This window comes from Colius striatus, chromosome 3 (assembly GCF_028858725.1).
Source record: "Colius striatus isolate bColStr4 chromosome 3, bColStr4.1.hap1, whole genome shotgun sequence".
NCBI classification, from domain to species: Eukaryota; Metazoa; Chordata; class Aves; order Coliiformes; family Coliidae; genus Colius; species Colius striatus.
The window spans coordinates 67434918-67448567 of record NC_084761.1 but is presented as its reverse complement, the minus strand read 5'-3'; the positions used below and the strand labels follow the sequence as shown (position 1 = coordinate 67448567).

General features: G+C 41.9%; 1 protein-coding gene across 5 annotated transcripts in view; it reads right to left on the bottom strand.

The window, feature by feature from the left end:
- Window positions 1–1063: 1063 nt before the first annotated feature.
- Window positions 1064–13650, bottom strand: part of MTUS1 (microtubule associated scaffold protein 1) — a 130229-nt gene continuing 117642 nt past the window's right edge. For all 5 annotated transcript variants that reach the window (XM_061993524.1, XM_061993523.1, XM_061993525.1 and 2 more), the window contains 7 exons: window positions 11072–11286; window positions 10478–10583; window positions 9447–9520; window positions 9249–9344; window positions 6232–6348; window positions 4894–4991; window positions 1064–4082 (listed from right to left, as the gene is read on the bottom strand). In XM_061993524.1, the coding sequence (XP_061849508.1) occupies window positions 3866–4082; window positions 4894–4991; window positions 6232–6348; window positions 9249–9344; window positions 9447–9520; window positions 10478–10583; window positions 11072–11286 (923 nt within the window). In that variant the 3' untranslated portion in view covers window positions 1064–3865. The remainder of the gene's footprint in view (window positions 4083–4893; window positions 4992–6231; window positions 6349–9248; window positions 9345–9446; window positions 9521–10477; window positions 10584–11071; window positions 11287–13650) is intronic.

The following is a 13650-nucleotide window of genomic DNA, read 5'->3' as shown; positions in this document are numbered from 1 at the left end:
CTGTTCCCATGGGATGGCGTCACCCCCTTGGTGGTAGTTTGGCAGGAGAGGCAGCGGTGACGTAAACCAATTGCTGCAGCAGTGGGCTCCCTCAGGTGCAAGGGCTGTGTGTGCCATCACACAAAGCTCTTAAGCTGGATTGTAACTAGAGAAGCAGTACCTTTAAGGAAGAAGTTTTGATGGGTGAGGTTTTTTCTCCCCCCCAAGCAAAAATTATTCTCATCATTGTAAACTATTACAATTATTTTACTCTGTATTTTCCATATTTATCTTACTAAAAGCCTCCTGGCCTGATTCTTTTTACATTGTTGCAATTGCACATTTCCATGTAAATGAACAGTGACACAGGGCATGAGATTGAAGCCTAGGAAATGATATTTAAGTGACTTGTCCAAGTCACATGCCTAAACCTGCCAGTGTTGTTCCTTCTGCTTCCATGCCTCAGTCATGGCTCTGCTATGGCAGTGCAGCAGTGATGGACGAAAGGTATTTGTGTCTTAAGGGTTCAATGATTATTCCAAGTTCCTGATGATCTCTTTAACTGCAGCTCAGCCCTAAATGATTTCCGCAGCTGTCAGGTAACTACTGTTTTAGAGACCAGTGGTTACTTACTGTCTAGAAGGAATTTCCTACATGAATAGCATGATTCTATGATACCAGTTTACACACCAGTGTCTTTGGTGTTTGCAATGAGAAACTTAAAGTCAACATAAGGAAATGATTCACCTAAAATTTTGCAGCAAAAATAGTGCAATTCATCCAAAGAGCTTTAGAGAAAAGTATTGAAGGGATGTGAACCACATTATGAATAGTTTGAATGGCAACACGCAATTTGGTACAAATATCACTAACTTCCTTTGAAACTTACCCTTAGAGTTGGAACTGCTAATTAAGGTTGAGTATTTGAAGAATTGCTTGACTAGTGCTAGACCTTCCTGAAGGGAATTTTTCTGCTAAAGAAATTACTGAAAAGACGTAAAAGTTAGCAAAGGCTTTGTTTGATCCAGTGACACATGGTACTTAGAGCTTAAAAATTTTCAAACAAGAATATTAAACAGTGCTTACGGATGAACAGAATGATTTAATTCAGACCAACTCTAGACAGGTATTGCTGTAGTCTGATTTCTGTATACAAGGATTCTTCATTTCTTCCACAACTGCGCTGAAAGATTCTACACGTGAGAATTCGAGAGGTGAGAAGTATTCTGAACTGGGGAAAAAAGCTACCACCAAGTTAACAGTCTTGGCATTATTATACCACACTTTCTTTTCAGTAAAAATCTGTGTCCCTCTCTGTTACATGACAGGGTATGCTATAGTTGATCTTCGAACATTTGTATGCACTCTTCTTGCATGTTTTGAGGCACTAACACTGCAACTAAGATAATCAAGTTCTTACCAGTGACTGGACAACTGCTCATGGGACCATGTTAGATTGCTGAACTCTGTCTTGTCTCATACACAAACTTTCTTGAACAAGGTGAGCATTTCAGTGAATCCTGTAGGATGCCTTTAGCAGGCAGACTTTATTATTGCTTAATTAATTCTGTAATGTTATCTGCACTCTCATTGTTTTTTTAATCAGTCAACTCAAACTGAATCACTAATAATCACAAGCAAGCTCTGTGCAACTTTAACCTTGCTACTCTAACATAGGTAGGAGTTAAACATTTCTCAGGGTTAGCTGAAGGTTAATAATTTGTACAGTGAAGCCTCACTACTGCTGTTCCGCTGTGTTGAGCAGGTACTAAGAGATTAGTACTCCTTAGATTAAAGATCCTTTGGCTAATACAAGCAGGAGAAAAATTCTTCAACTGGTAGAAAAAATTTATTTTTAAAGCATTCAGCTTAAATACATGTGATCAAATGTCTTTGACCATAGAAAATAATGTTCCAAGATACACATTAAGCCAAGTTTTAGCCCACAGAGGATTTTTGTAGTCAATTGGAACCCCCTAGAAAGTGTTAAGTACTGACCCCATTAACAGGTGGTACGTACAGTGCCCTTAAAGAGGATTAAAAGAGAACATAATATTCTATAGAAATGGCACCTTAACTTGTACATTATGGAAAATTAAGTCAATTTAATGATGATAGAGTCAATCACAAGTTTTAATATACTACAAGTTTCCTTACTGTATGAGCACTGTGTTAACAGTCTTATTTCGATGTCTGTGTTACTCATTACTTACAAAGATTTTTCCAGTCTTGGGTAAAAATGGGTTCAAGTGGCTCTCCAGCTGAGTTCCCTCAACACTCTCCACAGCCTTGATTCCCGTCCTCAAGCTACTGCAAACACTGAGAAAAACTCAGTAGAAACCACCTACTGTAACAGTTACCAGTAGAGGCAGCTAACAGGAGCATTAGCTAACCCATAGCGTAACAATGGTCCTGGAAGAGGTACTGTAAAACCCAAACTATTGTGAGCACACACGGTGTTCTGTAGTGCTTACTTGAAGCTGAACCTGTGTTTAGTGGGTACAAAACAGACATCTTAAACAGGTCTGACCAAGGGTGTAGCAAGTCTTTGCCATTACTGTGCTGAAGCTGAAACTGAGCGTGTGCCATCTGCAGAAACACCAACACCCTCGCTCTGCAGTTCCAGCAGCTGGGACAATGATTTTTTTTCCCTACTCTACAGAATCTCTCATACAGCATCTTTTGCCAAATGAACTTGCAAAACCCTAATGCCCTGCAGTCTGAGAGTGAAGGTGTTAGAATTAGCAAGACAAATACACAGCCACCACCTTCCCTCTCCTCCTCAGGTGAGTTTAGCCAGCCCTGTAGAACCTTTAAACAAATGCTAACGATTAAAAAGGCAAAGCGTGTCACTAGATACACGGGAATTCACAAATTCTTGAGAACCGAGTTAAGAATGCACCTAATGACAATTATTGCATGTGTTCTTTGGCTTTCAAATCTACATCTAGTTTACCCTCAGCAAGTGGCATCAGCAATGGACATGCTGCTCTGGGGAAGTAAGTGATTCACCAACTAAGATGATGGGTCTATGTAAGGCTTCTACACCTGCAAGTCAACTAATAACTTCTGACCTTGAGGGCTACCGTGGTTTTGCCTATAACCCTGAAAGCCAAAATCAGCTATAGCCTGAAAAAAAAAAAAGTCTCCCCACAAACAGCAGAGTCCTGCAGAGACATTAAACCAAGAACCCATGCAAAATATGGCTGCGATTCAGTTTGGTTTTAAAACGAATTCAAAGTTGTATACTAGGGTCAGCCGAGACACTGGCAAGAGCTTCTCATGCCCTTTTGTTACTGAAGTCAGCACGATGAAGGAAACTAACCTGCAGCACTCGTGGGAGCGGGGGTACCCTTTGCTAAAAGCACACACACCGACAGCTCCGTTAAGGAAGTACATGTGTCTGTGTGTGGTCACCAGCTTTTGTCCTTTTTATATACACAGCAAAGAAGGCAGCATTAGACACACGCACAGTGTGTTACACCCATTCCAGCCACGGCACACGCACGCACTCACACACACACACAGCCTTAAAAAAAAGTGTCTGTGATAAGGAACATGTTATAAAGGTTGTGATCGTTATCTCTGAGCCCCTGAGCTTTTTCTTATGGTTGGGTGAAAAGGCAATGAACAAGTCTTTCCTTGCTCTGTAAGTGCTTTGTGCAACTATGTCCATAGAGGTCATAAACAAGTCTTTTTCGGAGGAGCAAGGTAAATGTCTTACTCCCATATTCTCAGTCTCTTATCGCCGTTTTTGCACCAAATAAGTTTCCAGTTATGTTTAGTTGTCATACTTGGCTAATATAGCTCTTGCTTCTGTGGTTAAAATTAGGATGAGTTCTGCAATCACAAACGAAATGCAATTCCCTCTTTCTCCCAAGAGGTGTCATCTTGGTGATCCTGTAGGAGTAGAGAAGTTACCAGAATTTCGTGGGGACTGAAGAGGCACGGATGGGGAACTGGGAGACAGTTTCCTTGGGCTGCACAGGTCACCGTTGTGCAGCTTCCACAGAAGTTCTTCATTTTCCATGGAGAGGCGTTTGTTGACTTTTGACTCTTTCTCCAGCGACTCCTGCAGGACCGCTTGCTCTGTAGAAAGTTGCCTGCAAACATGACATTTACATCAGTACAGATCATCCAAGTTGGAGGCCACAACAGTACTGAACCAAGAAAAGTGTGAAACTGCATAGCTCCTTGCCTGGCTTCAGTACTTCCTTAAAAGGAGGATTCAGCACATTTTCATCCTGGCTGGATTGAAACCGTTGGCTTGTAGAAGGCTGGAGAAGTCCCATTAGGAAACATCCCCCAAGGCCAGAAAATGCATCATGGAAGTGAAGCTCTACTCACAAAGACAGATGCTTTTCACGCTGGAGCCTTTGGGTTGTGTGGCAGGCTCAGCTCTGCTTAGAAGCTGCACTTATAGTTTCCCTTCTGCACTTTCCTTCCAACTGGAATAATCTGTCCATCCATTTTAAGCAGTAGCTGAAGTTAGGTGAACCTCAGACCCAATTTATTCATGCTAAATATTGTTAATATTGCTCAATAAAACAAATGGGTCTTATCACTGGAGACAGCGATAAGCTGGGGACAAAGCACTCGACTGAAACCAGGTTTTGCTCACAAGCCCAGAGTACTCAGAGCCAACCTATCCTAAGATGGTATTTCCCAGTTGCTTTTTCTTCCCTGCAGTAATGTTTTGAAGACCACACTGAGCCTTTACCCCCTTACAATGTTACCGCTTGTTCTATATCAGAATGCACACTTGTTAAGGCTATGAGTGGCGAAGAAAGGGATGTGTCCTTTTACAGGATACTACAAAGCCCCTGTCACTAACATTTAGAGCCTGCTTTCTTGTCACAAGAACACGTTCCTCTGGTTCACAAGAATATCTAAAAGTCCACAGATACTTCTCACCTTGAAAGCTCCATGTGTTTGTCCATCCGGGCTTTTAGTTCTTCGTTTTCTTGCTGAATCTTCTTTAATTTATCCATTAAGATTGTGTTGTTCTCCAGCTTAAGAAAGAAAGTCACAGTTTAAAATAAAACCCATGCCTTCACTCAGCAAGACCCAGGCACGTGCAGCCCAGAGGCTGCACACCTTGTTCTGAAAAGCACAAAACCCCAAAGTCATGTGGCGTGCACCTGCTCTCGTGGCTGAATGCTCTGTGGTAGCCAAACACATCCAACCTACCTTGTCCTTGTGTAACAATGGCATTTTGCTGCCTGTGCTGCTTGGATGCCAACAAAGGAGGGCAGGATAATGGATCTATACTAGTTAACCAGCACGCTCTAAAAACTTCTGCTAGTGATAGGCAGCAGTTTTAAAAGACAGAAGACTGTCTAGAAATAACATGCTAATGTGCCTAATTCAAGAGCTGTGCTGTGTAAAAAGCTCTCCCTGTTCCTCTCCCCATTCTACCTCTTCATTGCTGCAGGACATTATCAAATGTTAAGGGAAAACAGCGATTAAATGGTTGCATGGTCCAAGGGCTTCTGTACTGTGGTCATCTGCCAGAAAAGATGCAGGTTTACTAACGATTTACTAGTAATTGTAGACCAGGGCAATATACGATGCTGCACAATACTGCATAACTGACATGAATGCATTCCTTTGCATCCAGACCTCTTTAAAAATACTTCCTCATTAAAGATCTTGCTTAATCAAGTATTACAACAGTGTTCAATGGCCCCACCCAGGATAAGGACCCTGTCCTGCCACAAACAAGAACATACTAAGTAATTACAAGTTCTGCCCCCAAATTGCCTTGTCATAGTAAATGATGCACGCTTCAGGAGCAAATCCACACAACTGAACAAGAAGCTTAAGGTTAATTGCTAAAACGATTGTCCTAAGGTAATTAACTCTAGATTAAAGCTTTTATTCAGTTTTGTATTTGATCCCTTCTTGTTTAATTAGGATCGTTTCCATGTTAATGTTTTCCAGACAGTGCAATTTCTCTTCCATAATGCTCAGGTAAATATAGCAGGAGGGAGGAAAAAAGAGGAAAGGAAACGTGGAAGAGGCTCCCAGATAACCCTGTACTAACTTAACAATGGTTTATGCAAACCAGTAGTTGTCTTGAGAGAGTAAAAGGTCATTCACAGCACCTGGTGATTCCTTCCCCTTCTTTCCACTGCAGCCCAATGCAGATGTAACTGTCCCTGCCACATCAACATGCCCCACCGTCATCCCATAATCAGAACATAACCCGTAGACATGGTCCAGACCTGCCAGACCCCATGGAAAACTCACCAGTTTTTCCATCTTCATGAGTTTTATATCCTGCTGATGGAGTTTCTCATTCTTTATCTCCAACACTGCTTTCAAACTTTCCAGCTCCTGTTCCAGATACATGATCTGTGGGTTTTTCTGAAAGATTTCCAAAGAGTTTCCTTAGTACCCTGATTTTCAGGAACAATTTAAGTGTTTCTCTGCTATTTAGAAAGAGCAAGAAAATAAACATGGTAATGACAGTTACTTCTTCTAAGTGAAACTGAGTTAACAAACAACAACAAAAAAGGATTTGGTGCTACTTTCTCCTCTGATTTTGTTTGTCCTTTGGTACAGGTGGAGAGGTGCAGCTTTCTTTAGCTGCTGTTCAGAAAGTGCTTTATGTGCAAACCTGGATAACCCTTGTGAGTCAAAGGCAGGCACTACAGCTGTCACAGCAAAACTTGTTTTGCAGGAGTGCCCAAAGGCTTCCTTTAAGGCTAGGAGTTCCAAAATTTATTTCATATTACTCATAACCCATCCCAGGAGATAATGAGAGTAAAGATTTGAGGAGTTTTCAGATGCTGAAACATGCAGCAGAAATCTGAAGCTAAAGCCTTGACTCTTGTTGATTTCCCCGGGAGTCTGAAGGCAGCTGGTTCATAAGGAGAAATTGAAAAGTTTTACTTTTGCATTCTTCTTAAAGGCTAGCAATGCAATGGCACATGAAAGTCTGCTGAACATCCATCAGTTATCTACAATATAGCAAGTTAGGGCTCTCCTTTTTCTTTTCTTGTTTTGTTGTTGTTTTCCAGGAGGTGGGAGAGCCAGAGGGAGACAGAGCAGGGTCAAATCTGATTTCCTCAAGGATCGCTTTTCAAGTAGGGAACCATTCAAACACTGCAGAGAAACATTTTCTCTACATTTTAAAGGCAAAGTCACAGGTAAACATAAGGAGAAATTAATTAAGCCTTAGTCCATTTCCAGGTAGCCTGAGTGGAACACAAACAGAAATCAGTGATGAAGTGTATTTTGTAACTAGGATTATCTCTAAAACCAAACAGCACTTGTTTTAGCACATCTGGGTAAGAAGAGGGGAGCACAGCCAGGAGTCACAGTGCGAATGCCGCATCAGGAACCTGCAGCTGGGACAGCACAGCCTGCAGCTCCCTGGGGAACAGGCCCACACGGGCAGAGCCAGCCCAGGGCACAGGCAACACAGAACCCTGCTTCATTGCTACTGTTGAACAGAGGTCCATGTGAGGGGGTGTGTGCTGTGCTGCCTCGGAGGAGGTGACAGACAATTCGAACTTTGTGCCTTCCTTTTGGGGCCGCACATGGAGCCAGCAAGAGATGTGATCCACAAGAGTCTGAATGCAGCTCACACTATATTCAAAATGAATGTTTTTTCTTTCCCTCTTCTGCCGCCGTGGTCTTAAAATGGCTTTTTAAATTTAAATCTGAGCCACCACATTAGCTACTCACAGCAGAACACAAAGTCTGATAAAAAGACTGAAAGGTCTACGTTAAGATTTTAGCAAAAAAAGCGGGGAGTATCAAGTGACACTAAATAACACTGGAGGAGTGGGAAATACATCTCTGTCTTCAAAGGGCAATTACAGCAGTGCAGAATTAATGTTTGGTACAGAAGAATATATTGAGTCAAATCAGTATTTTTCCACTGCAAAGCATCAAGCTTATGATATATCTTAAACTGTCAGGATGCAAAGTGCATTTACAGCTATGTAAAGGCTATTGCTCCTTTAAGTTAACTAATATGATCTAGGCATGCTTGTGCAACAGAGTACCAACTCCCAAGCACAGCATACACCACCTTCTCTTTGGCATCACTTCTCCAAACCACAGCAAGCTATAGCGGTTGTGGATTCTTCTAGTGGCAGCTCTGTCCTGCCACTGGAATAACAGAATCATAGAATCTTTTCAGCTGGAAGAGACCTTTAAGATCACAGAGTCCAGCCTTTGTCCCAGCCCTATCAACCACTAGACCGTTTCCCTAAGTACAACATCCAACAGTCTCTTAAAATCTCCAGGGACAGTGACTCCACCACCTCCCTGGGCAGCCTGTTCCGATGCCTGACAACCCTTTCAGTAAAGAAATTCCCCCTCATATCCAGCCTGAACCTCCCCTGGCACAACTTGAGGCCATTTCCTCTTGTTCTATTGCTTGTTACTAGGGAGAACAGAGTGACCCCCTCCTTGCTACAACTTCCTCTCGGGTAGTTGTAGAGAGCAATAAGGTCTCTCCTGAGCCTTCTTTTCTCCAGGCTAAACAGCCCCAGATCCCTCTGCTGTTCCTCATATAAAACATGCTCCAAATCCTTTACTAGCTGGGTAGCCTGCCTCTGTAGAATAAGCAGAAAGGGAGGAAAAAGCCCAAATCCAATGAAAACTAGGGCAACTTCTGCTAGAAGCATCCTAAGGGAGTTTCTAGGTGTGGAATTGCTCTTTGTGGGATAAGCAATACTACTGGTATTCCAGTTACTCCCAGTTAACTGGAAAGATAAACACATTTGTGTCTAACCCTCTCAGCTCATGAAAAGCCCCTCTCAGAGCACATTTCTAACCCAGAATCATCACAGGCACAGCAGCCTTGAGATGAAAGGCAGGACAAAACGGAAGTACCTGAAGGATAAGTCAGCAAGTGCTAGGAATCGGTGTTTGATCAAATGCGCTCAAGACTTGGGTACTGGCAGGGTTTTGCCAGTGCCCTAAGCCCATGCTGACTATAGCACCCTTCAGACACCTACCAACTGTCTAGAACAAAGCTGTGGTACAACTTCGTGTATGCCTACGTCCTCCATTGAATTTGGGCTCTAACTGACACCACTGACTTAGATACTCGGTAGCTTTACAGATATATAATGGTAAGGTTAATACACCACATTGTAGTGTTCTGGCAGGTGAGCCATTTACATAAGATGTTAACATGTGTGGAAGCCCTGTCAGCCTTGATTGCAAACCCGTCACATTATACCATAAAATAAATGCAGGCTTACAAGACCTGCTTATCTGCATTACTTAGGAACATCAAGACTTACAAGACTGGCTTTTTCTTTGGCTATTTGTTTTTGTTCTTCCAGTTTCAACTTCTCACTCAGGGAGTCGTTCTCACATCTTAATTCATCGATTTTTTTCTGGAATGAAAGATAAAGTATAGTTAGGCCAAGAATTCAGCACATATCTCCAAAGAGCCTTTTAAGTTTGACTGCTGCCATGACCCCCAACCCTTAACAAACCTCCAGCAATTCCTGCTTCTCTTTAAAGGAATCTTCAAGTGACTTCCTTTCAGATTCATGGGCACTCTTGAGCTCTGCAACACATGATTTTTGCAGATTTTTAATATCACAGAAGACGTTCTTTTTGAACAGAAGCAGCACGAAAAGCCAGTCGATGCACATATGCTCAGATACAGAGGCAATGACAACACAGAACATTTATCACCAGCTGATCCAAAGCATGTACAAAGTACCAAATTTACTGCTGCTTCAGATTTGTTGGTTGTCTCGCTTATCCTGTTCATTAGTTGACAGCATGTCAGTGTTGAAAGCATTCATCTACATGCAACAAATGGATGCACTGAGCATGAGCCACATCTGACAAAACTGGAGTTTCTGAAGGGAAACACAGCAAAACTTCAAGTTGGGTCTTCCACGCTTCTAGAAAAACATTTCCTTTCCTACTCTGGAGATGCCACGCAGAGGAGTTTGCTCCCTGATTGCAGTCACCAGTTAAAAGTGATGCAAAAGTGTCACTGGAAACTTGACTATCAAGTGGAGTTGGAGGGAGGATGGAAATCATCATCACTTTAATCAATGCGATGCAATGCCACGTACCACCCCCTCCTTGAAAAACCACCTTTGCCCCAGTGTAGTGTAAGCAGAGCATTTCTCAACATTCCCATTTCAATTCAGAAAGCGCACAACCCTACTTATCCTCAATTTCAATTCTGAGGTGTTTCTTACAGACCTAAGGGGGCTGGAGCAATTGCTAGTTAACCTGAGATTACTGAGGGCGGGCTGCAATTCAGACATCTTTTACTGAAAATGTCATCTCCACTCTTAAACTGATTAAAAGGTTTCATTCAACTATAATGGGATAATGGTTATTTCTGTATGTAAAATGAGGCTTGTTCAGTCCCAAAAGAAGGGATTCAGACAGCATTTTTGAGATAGCTGACCGCCGAGAGCAATAACGGGAACAGCTTAAATATTTTTGTTGGTGACTAGCAGTACTATATAGCATATGTACTTGAAGATAAAATACTTGCCTGAAAAAGAGGATTCATACTCCTTCTTCAGCTCCTCTACTTTTTCTGAGTGGCTGTTTTCAAGTTCCACCTTAAAATTTTCATGTGTGATATTTAAGTTGTCCACCTGCAATATGACAACGTGGTTTATTTTCTTCCCCCTTACATCTACCAACGTAACCCTTGTTTGTGCAGCATGATGAGTACTTGACAGATGGTCACAGGAGAAGCTAAGCCACATACAATGCTTAATAGATGAGAATGGTGCCTTACAGTTTACCACTACCAACAGGATGATGTGTGCATGTCTTGCACACCTAGAGTTACTGCAAAGCAAAGTCACAGGCCACATCTGTGGCTATAGATCTTAAAAATCAAGCTGCCTCCAATATCCAGCAGAGCTCCAGAAGTCACTGAAGTTGGCAGAACACAAGGAATCTCCACCATGTTTAAACCCAAGCTTAACGCCTGAGCAGCTTAGTGCCGTAATATTTTTACAGTTTTAAGAGTTTCACATTAGATAAAATAATTCCATTATTAGTAAGCCCCAGGGTTCTGCTCATCTGTAACAGAGAGCAAGTGCTAGTGAACACTTCTGCTTTGAACGTTACAAACCTGCTCTTGGAGTTGAGCTTTGTACTTTTCAGCTTCTTCAATGCAGATACTTTGGAGTTTCTCACATTCTGCAGTGTAAAACTGTTTAAGCCTCTCCTCCAGCTCAGCTAAATCGTTGTCATGTTGCTGGTTTAACTTGTTCAAAAACCCTTCGTAAGCTGCTTGCAGTTCATTCCTGTCTCTCTCCAGTTTCTCACAAGCTGCAGAAGTGGTTACTGAAGATGTCAAAAGAAAAAAGAAAAAAGTAACTGGATCAAGTTCAATGCTGATTTCACCATCTGTTACAAGTATTAAAGCACAGCAGCATGGTCCTACAGAGACAAATACAATTTATCCATTGAGTGCCACTTCCAAGATCACATGGAAAGATCTTTGCAAAAACATCTAATTCATCATTTCTTAACGCTGAGAATTAACTGAACCTCGTTAAGCCAGGAACCCATATAGAAAGCACAGTGTGACAGTCTGTCATGACACAGAAGGATGGATGTCTCACGAGAGATGCTGGAGTGCTCCAATAAAAGAAATTAATTGGATTTCCTATTTCACCTAATTTAATCCCATCTCGGTAGTGTGTCTGTCAGAGTACTTCACTTTTTGATATATAAACCACTTAGCTAAATTTGAGTCTTAATATCCTGAAGACCATCTATTCAGCATGTTACTCACACTCAAGATATGCAGTAGAGAAGCAATTCTGGCCTGACACGGACTATCCGAGACAGAGAAATACAGAACTGCCCATTTGAAACGTACTGCTCATATGCCCAAGATTTTTAAATGTGCAAGAGAGAATTTCAGGCAGGAAGTGCAGAGTATTAAAAAAACAAAACCAGAAATGCTGTGTAATTCTCTGTATGTTTATATTAACACAGGTCAGCTAAGAAGGCTGTCTAGGTTTGTCTCCCCATATTTACAACTGAGTAAGAGGCCAAAGAAAAGTTAGGAACTTGTACTTTTGAGTTTGAAATGTAATACTCTCATCTCCAGGTCCCAATAGGAGCTGTCACTGTTAGTATGACTGGAGCAAGCATCTTAGGCAGTTCCAGCTGCACCCAAAGCCTGGAAACAAAAGGGGACCTCTAACACAAGTATGTGCTCACTGATCTTAAGCAAAACTGCTTCTGTACAGACTCTAGTGCTTTGGTTTAAAATCAATTTGTGTGATGAGTGTCTGTTAAAGAGAAAAATCAACTAAAACGTTACCTTCATCTTCCACTGAACACAAGGGAAGTCATGCATACATACACACACACTGTATCAGCTTGGCACTCTGCCCAAACAGTGTAAATATAAACTCTATGCAGAGGTATGGGAAGATTCAAGGATTTTGGCACAGGCAGTACAGGAAATTCTCATCACAGCTGTGTTTGAGCCTTAAGATGCACAACTGACAGTATGTTCAGGGACCGACTCCCAAAGCAGTGTGTGGCTGTACTCTTGGAATGCAGCCCGCCCCAGCACAGCACCTCAAGTTACACGTGTCAGATTCCCTTTGCTACAGTTCATCAACAGCAAGTGAGTAACTCGATGAAAGATGCTTGCGCTCTCTTAAGGAAACTGTAAAGAAGCCTTGGCCCTGCTGCCATCACTTGGATGCTCCAGTTAACTAGAAAGTGGAAGAGTGAGCTGTACTGCATGTAAATCCATCTGCATGTGGGTCCACCTGAACTAGTTTTAGCAGCAGGCTTAGCTCTGCGCTAGGTCTGTGTGAAAGACCTGCTGATGGGGCAGACTGAAGCCAAGCTGTTCAACCCATGACTGTGACAATACAACTAAAGCTGAAACATACCACAATGTTCTCTGCAACCCAAGCAGACTGTAGTGTTCTATGCTTTTTATATCATCACCAACAAAGATTTTTATTTCCCTATCATTATTCCTTCCACAAACTTCTATTATAACTGCTTCCTTTGGGGAAAAAAACACGAAAATTCATACTTCTACCACATCACACTGTTGTTCATGTTATTGAATTTTCATACTGTATTGTCACATTTTTGGGGAAAAGGAAATATCATAGGTAGGGTGCATTATTTTATAATGCAAAGAACCAGGCAAGGAGCCATAAGGAGACATTACACAGCCAACTGCATGAAGAATGGACCTGACCATCTCTATTAAAGAGCAACTTGCATGTCTCATTTGAGGTAACTAGCAAAATGCTTCAAATGACCCACTTCCTTCAAAATCAGAGGAAGCAGCAAGCATCCAAGTCTTTACTTGTAAAGGCCAGAGCCACTCATTTGCCTCCATTTAGCAAAAAGAATGTGCTGCCTATCATTGTCTTATCTTTAAATGTCAGCACACAGAACTTCAGATGATGCAAAACACTTCAGGAAAAAAAGCGAATAGCAAACCACACCTTTGTCAAAGTAAACAGACACATTGGTTCTTGTTCAGCCAGTTTGCAATTCGGATTTATGAGAAGACTAATGTTACAAAGGCAAACAAACACTTTTAAAACTTGAACTGGCAGTTAAATGTTATGTTACCTTGAAGGTAACGCCTGACCTCCGCCAAGCAGGAGGCAGCAATGCTTCCTTGCAGATCCCAAGCCTGGCTTGAATCCTCGCCTT